This window comes from Parasteatoda tepidariorum, chromosome 9, assembly GCF_982258835.1.
Source record: "Parasteatoda tepidariorum strain Cologne lab strain chromosome 9, Ptep-v5.0, whole genome shotgun sequence".
NCBI classification, from domain to species: domain Eukaryota; kingdom Metazoa; phylum Arthropoda; class Arachnida; order Araneae; family Theridiidae; genus Parasteatoda; species Parasteatoda tepidariorum.
Genome location: NC_141763.1, coordinates 33,491,742 through 33,504,669, shown reverse-complemented (window position 1 = coordinate 33,504,669; position 12,928 = coordinate 33,491,742). Strand labels below are relative to the sequence as shown.

Sequence of the window (12,928 nt, the reverse complement as noted above, 5' to 3'; positions counted from 1 at the left end):
TAGTTACCTTGAAAAAATTAAAAGGGTATAAATAGTATTCTTAACAAAAATAGATTGATCAAAATAGAAGGAATGAACTAGTATCTTTTGCAACCTGATAGTTAACTCACTTCTGCAGAATACATTGTATGACGAAATCTTTGACTTATATTTTAAAACTATTTTTTTTAAATATTTATAACAGTCTTTTTTGTTTTAATGCAATGGAAATTTTAACAAAACTATGCGAATGTCTGAAAGCATAAGTATTTAAAAAAATAAAAGATTTGTAAATGACACAGAATTAAAGCAAATCATTCTAAATACTTTATTTCATAGATTTAAAGAAAATGTCGTTGCATTAAATAAAAACAATGCGTGCAATGGTTTGAGTCAATAAATAAAATAATACAGTATCATACAGATATTATCATGAAATTAAATACCAGCCAAATTATTCGACGCAATATAAGATTCTCTGTAAAATCTTAATTATCAGGTGATACTATACAGCTTTATTCTTTTTACGCTACTGAAAACGGTTAGCACTTGTTTACTTTCGTGTATCAATTGGTTAACATGGTAATGAAATAAGTTAAAAATAAATAGAAATCGCAAGTATATGAAAAATCTCTTGAATAAAAACCCATTAGATGTATGTTTAAATATATAAGTATTGCATATAAACTCGTGCAAAACATGTAATTATTAAAATCCCACACTGAGTCTAATAATTTGATCTAATTATTATAATATATTAATATAATACCTGATATAATAAATATTCCATATGTATATAATTTATCGTCTAATTTAAACAATTGATACACGAACTTCAGCAAGTGCAAACCATTTACAGTCGCGTAAAAACAATAAAGCTGTATAGTATCACTTGATAACTAAGATTTTACATAGAATCTAATAGTGTGTCTAGTAATTTGGCCAGGGACTGTAATTAAAAAAATATTCTTACTGTTTGTTTATTGGTTTAGTATATGAACAATGTCTTCATCACTTTAAAAGGAAAACTGTGCATCTCTTACTCTTTTCAATAAAATCTTCGAAATATTTTTATTAAATTACTATTATTAGGGGAAAAACGTGGTTTCCAAGAATGGTCTGACTTTGGAAAAAAATCAGTACACCATTTTAGAGTTCACGTATAAGTCTTTGATCATTATCACCTAGTAAAAATAGTATGTTCGAATATTTTTATTACATGTTCTGTAGTTTCAAAATCAGCCTCATGTCTCTACTTTTATGCCACGTTGGGAAAATCTGTGCAACAAAGGCATTGCAACTGCGCACAATATGCACAAAGCTATTAACAAGATGTAAAATCCATCATATGATCCATGAGTTTCTCTGAAAAACCCTGAAAAACAATAAAGTATTATTTATATGACTTAATTTTTCAACATGAGAATAACGATAAGTATTTTAATACTATGTTTACAGAAAGTTTTGATACAAATAAAGATTATCATGTTTGTATTAAATTTAATTTAATTAAATTTGTACTGTGCTGGATTACCCATTAAGTCAGACTAGGCCATGGCCTGTGGCCCCCAATGATTAGGGGCCCCCTTGAAATGGAGTTTTTGAAAATATATTTAAAAAAAAATAAGAAGAACAATGATTTTTAAAAAAAATCAATTTCAAATATATATTATTAAAATACAATAATTTTTTTTACATAATGTTAATCACATTTTTTTATTACTTATTTTAGTTAATATTTATAAGTATTATTATATAAATAAAAAATATACGAGAAAAAAAATTCATCTAAGGGCCCCCAAAATTTGAATGGTCTAGGGCCCCGCGTGCGCTTAATCCGGCCCTGAATTTGTATTATTAGTCTCAACCAAGAAAATTTATTGGATGCCTGCAAGTGACGTCATCGTAGGTCAATTGTGGCATTCGTAGATTAATAAGCTATTCAGGTTCGACATACACACGTGATTTCAATTGCAGGTATCTAATTAAATTTGATTTAAATCACATGGTTAGGCATTTCCCTTTTGCTCGAGTTGCAAGTACGCAGGTGTTAAAATATATTTACCTGATAATTATTTAAAATTTCTATTAAGTTTTTGAATAATATGTGTGGTTCAAATATTGTTAGTAAAAAACTATTCTACGTATTTTTCCAACTGGCTTTTAAATTCTAGTTTGGACATGGGTTAATTTTATATTATGCAGTCAGCATATTACATCATTGGCTAATTTTACTGTTATTTTAAAATTTGGTTCACCATATAAGTTTTTCCTAAGTATTGTAGGTAATGTGAAATCCTTACGATATTACGACGCAGACACTACACATATTCTCATCCTTAAAATAAATGAAGGACATTTATTTTTTTTCTTCAGTGTCTCGCATTCCTTGAAAAGTATTTGAATCGATTTTTCTCGTTGTTTATATTTAAAAAAATTTTTTTGACACTTGAATACCTTTAAAAAAAGGTAGGAGATCAAGGTTTCGCTCAACTATATTAGAAGGAATAGGACTTGACATCTTTTAAAACTAAGAACTTTTTTTTTAATTTAAAGCAATAAACTTATACAGTGAAACCTGTTTTTGTGCGGTCCTTTTTTATGCGATTTTATTTTTGTGCGATTGGTTTTGTGCGATTTTATTTTTTGAGCGATTTTTTTTTGTGCGATTTATTTTTACGCGGTATATGAATCTTAGCGGTGTTAGCACCAGTTTAATGTTTCCCATCAATGTGCATATACATGTTGTGGACGAACTCTGATTACGTGGTCTCCTTGACATCGATGTATCTGAACTTCGTGATGCTCTGTTTATTTACTTTCATTAGTTCATTTATTATCGTCAACTCCATTTTCTCTTCTGTTTAAAATTTATTCTATGCTAAAAAAGTTGAAGTAAATCAGTAAAAAATCGCCTGCTCTGTTAAAATACATAGTATTTTAAAATTAAACCGTTATTTTTATTTTGTAAATTCTCGTCTGCGCGTATCTCAAATACTATACGCTTCGTATTCAGAGTTTTATACACGATTCATGTGATTAAGGATTCATTTTATAGTGAGATTAAAGGTAAATGAATTAATTACTTTTGTTTCCATTTATATGTAGTTTTTATGATTTTTATTTTATTTTATCTGATCACTGACTTTACAGTACCAAAAAACAAATCAATTGAAATCAAGCGACGAAAGCGATTTTCAACCAATTCATTCCAAGAAGATGCGCGTTTTGGATTACGACGAGTAACAGCAAACTATTTAATGTATAATTTGAAAACTTCTCCATGTATACGTACAATGAAGAATTAAATAATTTTACAATTTCTTTGGGTCTTATTTAATTTAATAGAAAGCATTCTCATATCTATTTCATGAACCATTGATGTATTTTCTGAGTCCGACTTTTTTTTATGAGGTCCCTATGCGCCGCATAAAAAAAGTTTTAGGTTGTATATCGTACAAAGTCGTTTTTATATGTAAAAGTCATAAAATTTTCGAATATTTTTTTTGTACGATTTCTTTTATGCGGTCCCTATCCACTGCACAAAAACAGGTTTTACTGTACATCTAAACTCAGATAGTCTATTTTAAAATATTAAAACACCTTTCTGAAAATGCCGTTACAAAAGAATTGTATTAGTGTAATATTTTCAACAGCAAAAAAAAAATCGAAAAATAATGCTTGCTACATCTCTATTATTCTCATTTGACGAAGAATTATTTACTTATATAGACTTATTTGACGAAGACTCATCTCTATTATTCTCATTTGACGAAGAATTATTTACTTATATGGACTTATTTGACGAAGACTCATCTCTATTATTTTCATTTGATGAAGAATTTTACATCTTAAAAATATGACGATGTCTTTTTAAAAAAAATCACAGCATTAAAGCAATGCAATTAACCTGGCAAACTCTGCTTTATGAAATAAATAATTTAATAGTAAAGCAAAATCATATATCTTCATTAATAAATAAGTAAAAAGGTAATGTTTTTTAAATAGATCAAAATGATTACCTTACTTTTATAATAACGAGAACTAATCTGCTAATCGGAAACTGCGCTTCTATGTTTAATAAAAAAATCTCATGATTTGCCTCATCCAATAAGATAAATAAAAAAAAACGCGTGTTTTCTCTTGTCAAGTATATACTAAATAAAAATATTAATAAATATTAAAATCTTAAAATTTCATTATTGCTATATGGAACGATTTTACCTATTAATGGTGAAGCTGTGAAGATTAGAGGTCCACTTAATACATATCTTGAAGCTATAGCCATCGACTGCATCTCCTCGGGAACACAACTAAATACCATGCCTGGAAATATAGCAGTCAGCGCACCACACGATATAGCAAAAGTCAATGCTCCCAACATCATCACCCAAAAGTCTGCAGACCACAAAATACAACTACATGTAAGACCCATAAGACTAAAACATATTACCGAGTAATTAGATAATGTTAAATACCCTAAGTCTGTCACCCAACCGAAGCTGACACGGCCAATGATTTCAACAAATGGATGCATCATTAAAAAATAGACTTCATTATATCTTGGTATTCCTTTGTCTCGTGAGTAATCAATCATTGTCGTCGTCACTAGAACTGTCACATAATTATGTATACCAGTGCAAAACATTATAATTAAAAAGGGGAGGTTCAGAAACACTTTAAAAAAAGCAAATTTACTTTTTTTGTGTGGCTTTGGATTGTGTGATCTGTTTGAAATCGCTGACACTTCTGGACTATTCTCAATCGGTGCAACCACGCAAGTTGTAATCATTTGTTTATTTTGTGTCATATCAGGTAGTTTTGGATTATTTACTAAATCGGAATGTATGTACGAAACCATCTTCATTTCTGAAGGAATGCTTGTTTTGATAGCATCGTTGCCATCAGAATCACCGCTGCAATCTTGAGGCTGCATAACAGTTTCATTTATTTCTAATGTGTTTGAGATTTCAGCGCCATGGTTTAATTTATTAGTCTCACGATTCGCATTGCCTTGATTGTTGATACTTGGGCAACTTTTTCCAAAAGCTGAATGATTGTACACGCGAGACTGTAGATAGAGTTTAGAAGTATCTAAACTATCATTATCTTTAATACCATCGGGTTGTTCTTTACTTAGATCGTAATCATTAGTTTCATTATCAGCTTCGGTACCTTTAAAAACTGTAATGGTGTTTTCTAACTTTCCCTTTTCAAGTTCTAATCTTCTAGACGGCTCTGATATTGTAACAGCAGAATCTGGAAGAGGTTTATGATTGTTTATAGAAAGCTGCTCTGATACATTAATATCCTCTGAATCAGGAAGAGATTTCTGATTGTTTACTCTCATCTCTGTCATTTTGTTAGTTGAGTCAGAAAAGGATGTTTTATTGTTTATAGATATTTTCTCCGAAGTACTATTATTCGAGTCAAGCGGAGAATTTTCATTTTTTTCACGTAACTTCTCTTGGTGGACAAGCTCATTGTTCCTCCTTATGTTCTCAATGATTTTATCTTGTACTAAACCTGCTTTTTGGATGAGCATGCTGATTGGTACCGAATGAAACATAAGTGCTGATATAATTAAAAACGTCCCAGGTAAACCATATTTGTCTAGAAGGAATACAGCAAGGGGCGGAACAAGAATTGCTCCCAAACACGATCCAGCTTGAGAGATTCCATTTGCTGAGTTAATATTTTTGTTGAAATATTTCTTTACTATGGTTGGAAGAAATGTATTACTTCCCGTCGCACCTATACCTGTAACGAAATACAAATTATGTAACTTTAATTATAAGCATATCTGTATCTTTATTAACTATTTTAGGAAAGAGCTTATTTTTAATAACTAAATATACTTTAACAAAAATATTTATCAAAACAGAAAAAGTATTAAATTCTAAAATAAATTAAAAGCAAATATATTTAAAAAAAATTGTATTCGTCTCTTGATATTTCTTAAATGGAATTTATTCTTACTCAACATGGACGTTTTTTTCTTTTAAAAAATGAAACATGAAAAAATGAAAACACGTTCTTTATTTTCGTACAATATTATTAAAAAATATTTTTTTTACAAAGTACTTTAAGAGAATTTAAAAAAATTAATTAAGATAATGAGAACAGGATGTCCCCTATGTTGCTTAATTAAGTTGATTTGAAAGTGTACAAAATACTTAAGCTCTATTTCCCCTTGAAACAATGAAATTCCCCTATGTTTTAGAACCCCTCTCTATATAGTGGCAGTTCGAGTAACTTGAATGCTAAAATCATTAAATAAAATTTAAAAATAAATAATGCTAATTATAATAATAGAATTATAATATGACTCTAAAGCGATCCTTGAAGATATTTGTTATCTGAATCTGTTGATGTTTTTAAATGTTGCCAGTTACTAAACATCTTTACTCTAAACGAAAAAGAAGTTGCCATGCATTGGGTAAAATCACAATATGGTCTTCAGAGAAATGAAAGAGCAGATTTCTTGGCAAAGAGAAGAATAAACGATTTTCATATGGTTGCTTACAAGAAGGCCTTAGGCAGTTTAGATCAACCAACCAACATGTTGCTCCTCTCAGAAAGATGGTAAATGATGCGTTGGACAAAAACACACAATTTTAGCTGACTTCATAGATCTAAAATCTAAATATGACATAGTTTGCAAGGAAATCATTTTTTGAAGATGTATAACATTGGTATTCAATCGAATATGTTTCAATGGTTCAGAATTTTTCTTTGGCAGTGTATATGTAAACTACACTTCAAAAATTAACTTCTCGCTTTATAATAACCTAAAAACTGGACAACTTCCGGGCGCCGTCACTAGTTCTTTACTTTTTAACATGGAATATATATAGGATCTTATTCTTGAGCTGCTGAAGATTATGAATGTCAAATGTCTACTTTATACAACAATTTGGTTGTCTGGATCGAAAATCCCAAAAAAACAAACTAAACTACCTTTAATCAGGCTCTAATTAAATTAATTGATTGGTATCATGTCAATGATATGAAAATAAATTTAGCGTAAACTGTATATCATACCTCACGGATCAACCGATCAAGCTGAACTTTACCAAAACTTCTCTGTTCTTCAGACCAACTACTTCTCTTATCTGGGTGTTATTTCTGACTGACGTGGAAAGAGCAAGTTGGAGACATATTGAAAACTAAGAGGCTTACTTTAATAAAAAGAATTGCTGGCTCTAAGTGGGGAAGCTGTAGAATTACCCTGGACTTGACTTTTAATTCCTATATTTTGCCACTTCTCACTTACTGTTCCGAACCTCAGGTGTCAGCAAGCAAAAAGGTTGTTGGTTCCCTAAAAACATTCCAAAACCAAGCCCTTCTGCATATTACGGGAGCTGTTAAAAAAATCCCGATTGATGCGCTTTTGATATTCACCCTACATTTGAACATTAAATCAGTTATGGAAGATAAGGCACTAATTTTATGGGAAAAGTTTGTAAGACTACTAGATTGTCTTCCCTTTTGGAATAATCCTTTGTCATCATCTACTCAGAATTTTAAAATCTAAAATTGTTTCCTTCAAAGATTTATCGAAACAAAGGAACAACTAGGATTGACCTGGAAAAACGATAATCTCATCAAGTCACATTGTCAGAGTGAAGGAAGAAAGTACGTACTTAGAACAAATTTGTCAAATGAGGTTCCTAAGAAATTAATTAATAACTTAATACTAAAAGCTGCAGATTTAGAGACTATCCATGAACTGTACCCAGATAATGAATGGCTGCACGCACGTGTTTACAGGTGGCTCGATGGCGACTGACTATATTAACGTTTGTTCTGGATTCTCTTATAGGCTATTCTTATTTTACACTCCTGTTGGAAGATATAAAAAGCAGCTTATGATGCGGAGATCTCGGCAATTCAAATCGCCTTGTCATAATTACAATGTCAAATTAAAAATTTTCAAGGGCCTATTAGATTCTAGGACTGCCCTCCTGACCATTGCTTCATCTGAAGCTCCGATGTCAACTGGTATTTTAAATATTTGTTTAGCTTTGATAAAATTGTAAACCATAAAGAAGTTGCATTTAAGTAGTTTTCAACGCATTGTGGGCTACAGGGAAATGAAACACCTGATTTCCTGGTAAAGACGGCAACTAAAATTGCTCAAATAGCAAATAGACAAATTCCTTTTCATACCGTCAATCGGTTATTAAAAAAATATATTGGGGAGAACTTTTGGTGTAATATAAGGGAGGCAAATAAAGACAAGAAATGGATAGAGGAAATCCCAAATATTCCGTAGCCTAATCAGTTCCTACTTTTCTCCTCGCTACTACCCACGATTGCCTCTCCAAGTATTTAGAGTTAATGAAAACCCTTTCAAGTCCTCTCTGCCAACTGTGCAGCATTCGTGAAGAAATGACAACGAACCGATTGAGCTATTGCCTTACACTGGACTCAGAACACTTGTGGGAGAAACACTGGAGAGCCCGGCACAGGCTAAACGATTTATAGACTTACTGTAGTTTCAGTTTAGTTACAGTTATCACTGTTTCTTATTCTAATTTTACTGTTTGTGTTTCTGTCAGCAGTTGTTTTCTAATCTGCCACTGGAGATATACAAAAAAAATTCCATTTTTAAAACTCCCTCAGCGTCAAAACTTTTCAGCGTTTAATCCGCCAATGTTCACAGTCTTGTACTATTCATAACTTTCGCATATATGTCATTAAAAATTTTAAATTTAAAAAATTTAAATGTGATTAAAAATTTAAATTGCGAGTAAATGATTTTTTTAATTTAATAAAAATTGTAAATTAAAAAAAAAATCATTTACTCGCAATACATTTACTCAATACATTTTACTCTCAGTAAAAAAAATATTTCTTACCATATATTAATCCTAAATATATGCACAAACTGATAATATTGTGTGCAAAGAAACATACTCCAAATCCAATGAAAGCAATGATTGTCCCATATATTGTTATGTTCTCAGGACTGAATTTTTCACCCAAAACTCCACAAAAAGGCCCTTTAAATAAATACGATATCAGTTTTATAATTTACTATTCAATTTAAACAAAATCTTACTTTTTAATCTTAAGAATTCAATTAAAAATAATTTGTTCACTAATAATGAGAGTAATGCATACTAAAATATTGCTAATTAATAACGAGCTGTGTGCAAAATAAAGAAATAAAACATCCTGCATAACGTTTGATGTAATGGTCAAAGTTTTACAACTCAATCATTAGTGTTCCGAGGGCATAACTAGAAGTATGCTAAATAATTATATCAGATTATATTTTAGGTTATGAAATCATACACAAAAACATATTTTTCCTGCATAAACATTCTTTTTACAGACGATTTCGGATTCGACGGAAGTAATATAGTTATTTTAGATATAGTAACAGAGCTGCTTCGATTATTTAGCATTAAGAAGAACATATGAAAAAAAAGGTATCTAAGCAACAGTAAAAAAATATGGAATTTAAATATTTAAAAAAAAATAATAGTTCGCGGGGTATTTTGCAACTTGATCTTTTTTGCTTTTAATAATTTTTTAATTAATTATTAAATTAAAACTAAAACAATTAGCAGAATCTAGATAAATCATTTGTTTCTTTAAAAAAAAATAATAGCTATCTCCAGCAATGCCACCTCTCAGTCTACAGCACAGACTCAAAATATCTCCAATGGAAGGCGATTCATGGGTTTACTATTGAGTCAAGGTTTGATGGTTTTTCTATCCATATAACGGAGACTTACTTACACGAACTTCAGAGAAATTGTATTTTATATTTGAAGATTGTTTTCTGGTTGTTGGAAAAAATTAATGAAATGAAGTGTTCTTTTTCCAATTAGTCTCTACTTTTTGTTGACAGGGTAGGAGAGTATTTAAAACTATTCTTAACAAACGCAAAAATTACTCTTGATGTGTTTTATTTTAGCTTGTGTTGTTCAAATATGTACTTTTATACATATAGTTTGTTTTTTATCCTGTCCGTGTAAATTGTTTACGCGTTGTGGTGATTCAGTATTTCTCATACTAACACGTAGGTACATTTTAAAATTAAATGTATTTTAAAAGTGGGATGTGAACTTTTTTCCTTTAAAATCTGAATTCTGGTTCTGTTGTCAGTGCACTCCAGTAATATCTTCTAATTATCATCATCATAATCATGATTCATCATAGATCGTTGCTAATGGTCTATTAATGTAGCTTTAGTGAAAATACAAACATTTTTAAGATTAAAATATTGCTTCACAGTTTTAACGTGACCAAAGATATAGTACTGGAAAAATACGTTAGATACACAACTTATTAATGGAATCTCATAAATTCACATAGATTAAAATTTTGTATTTTCAACTTTAACTGAAAGACTATTACTTATTTAGACGTATCTCCAAGACATCTTACAATTACTCAAGTCAAAATTGCAATTTAAGCTGTTTCTTTGTCTGTCCCTTAATCAACCTCATAAATCCAAGTATGCTTCAAGTTTAAATTTTCAACTTTCATTGAAAAAGCATTACTATTAATTTATACTTCCTTTCAAGATATCTTACAATGACTAAAGACAATATTGGTATTGAAAATATTTTTTGTTTGTCTGGCAGTTAACCTCATAAATTCATGCATGCTTTAATTTTACATTACTCATACTTCCTTTCAAGATATCTTACAATGACTAAAGTTAATATTGGTATTGAAGATATTTTTTGTTTGTCTGGTAGTTAACCTCATAAATTCATGCATGCTTTAATTTTACATTTTCAACTTTCATTGAAAAAGCATTACTACTAATTACTATGAATGAACATTACCTTCAAGAAATCTTATGATGATTACAATTAATACTGAAATTGAAGCTCTTTCTCTGTTTGTCTCGTAATCAACCTCCTAAACCAACGTGGGCCTTTATTTGGCATTTTGACTTTCACTGAAATAGCATTTTACCAATTTATACGTACCTCCAAGACATCTTACAATGATATAAATCAGAATTGGAAGTGAAGCTGTTTCTCTGTCTGTGTCGTAGTACTCAACAATCGACACATACATCAATCCAGCTATTCTGTGTGGAGTTTGAGAAGTGCAGTTGATGATGCAACTTCCAATGGTTACTATCCAGCTCGTGTAACTTTCAAAGCCTATAAATTTCATCTTTATGTTGTCTATTCTGAGAATAAAAAAAAAGATTTATTTTTAAATGCATTTATAAAAGTGTATAAAAAATAACAATTAAAATCTTTGTTTATTTGATATTAGTCTTGCGTATTGTGGTTAGAGCATTTGTGTTTAGCTATAAGACTTCTGTTTCACTTGTATAGGGGGTAAGTCCGAATAAGAAACCATTATTAGATATTGTTGCTTTATTTTACAACCATTGTTGAACAGCTGACCCAATTTTTTGGATTTACGACTACTAATCAAAGCTTAACCCCGCCCTGCCCTAGTCAGGGGGCATGCGGGGAATAATGTAGACTCAAAGTGTGAGCACATGACTACTCAGCAAGAAAAAAGAGGATTCACAAAGGTAGGCTTGGTGACGATCCATGGCAACACGTCGGAATAATGGACAAGATAGGCAAATGCAACTCCATGGAAAACCCTGGGTGATGTAGGTTAGGCGCCGCGCTCGCAGAGCAGCAACCTCACCAAGATCCAAAGATTACCTCTCCCCAACCAGAAAGCTGCAAAGAATTTGTGAAACCTTAAAATTAACAAAAGTAGTTACTCGAGTCGTGATGGCTCAGGGGATAGAGCGTTCACCTTCCAATGACGCGAACCGGGTTCGAATCCCAGTCGATACGAATTCTGCATCCGGCTTGCACCCACCACAGTGCTGACGTGAAATATCTTCAGTGGTAGACGGATCATGGGTTAAAGTCCCCTCGCCGTCAGGCTTACCGTGGGAGGTTCTCCTGGTCTGCCTCTCCATGTAACTCAATCAAAAGGTCCTCCACGAAGGCAAATTTCTCCCAATATTCGATCCAGGAGTTCCCTTGTCTTCTGGATTGGGTTCAAAATTAGAAGTCTACGGAGTTGAACATTAGTAGTCGTAAACCCATAAAGTTGGATCGGCTGTTCAACGACGGTTATAAAATAAAAAGTAGTTACTCAGTAAACAGAATTTAGGAGTTTGAGTGTTCAGACATAACAGGCCAGGCATCAGATGAAGAACAATAAAAACAGTAAAGACATTGAATAAAGCTAGCAAACATATTGTGATGATGAAAAGTGCTACAATTTGCATAAAGCCAATGAAAACAAATACAATTTCAAATAGAAGAGTTACAGCCAGGCAGCCGTTAAGAAACATCTACAAACAAGGGGAAATTCAAACCATGGATCAAGTATTGAGAGAAATTTGCCTCCATGGAGGACTTCTAGATTGAACAAACCCACATTTGCGTCACATGGAGAGGAAAATAAATTAAACCTCCCACGGTTAGCCTGTGTAACTCATGATCCGTCTACCACTTAGGATATTTTACGTCAGCACTGTGGTCGGTGTAAGCCAGATGCGGAATTCGTATCCACCAGTCATTGCTGAGATTCGAAGACGTTTCACCTCATTGGAAGGTGCACGCTCTATCTTCTGAGTCATCACGGATCTAAACTTTGTTCTTGACCAAGTACATCATTTAAGAATGGTGATTTATTTCAAAGGTTAGGGATAGTTTACCCCAGTTATTGTGACTTAACATATTCCTAGCATTATAAAGAACTGTTTCAAGAACATTGTAGAGACTCCTCTTTGTTTTACAATGGCTTTCCGTATTTTTCCTATCTCAATCCTATTGAGTATTTCTTTGGAGAAACTATGTGAGCTATATCCGCTATCTAGATCAGTGTTTCTCCACTCGATACATTCGAAATACCAGTAAAATATTTCAGCACTTAATCCTGTTCAGGTGTGGTTAGAAATTTGGACTATTGGCTTAATTTTTACAAAAAA

General features: G+C 31.6%; 1 protein-coding gene across 2 annotated transcripts in view; it reads right to left on the bottom strand.

Annotated features, from left to right (window-relative positions):
* Window positions 1-283: 283 nt before the first annotated feature.
* LOC107448751 (uncharacterized) overlaps window positions 284-12,928 on the bottom strand; it is a 33,198-nt gene continuing 20,553 nt past the window's right edge. For both annotated transcript variants that reach the window (XM_087151249.1, XM_087151248.1), the window contains exons 2-5: window positions 10,938-11,146; window positions 8,844-8,987; window positions 4,204-5,739; window positions 284-1,354 (exon numbers count right to left, since the gene is read on the bottom strand). In XM_087151249.1, coding sequence (XP_087007375.1) covers window positions 1,224-1,354; window positions 4,204-5,739; window positions 8,844-8,987; window positions 10,938-11,130 — 2,004 coding nt within the window. In that variant the 5' untranslated portion in view covers window positions 11,131-11,146 and the 3' untranslated portion in view covers window positions 284-1,223. The remainder of the gene's footprint in view (window positions 1,355-4,203; window positions 5,740-8,843; window positions 8,988-10,937; window positions 11,147-12,928) is intronic.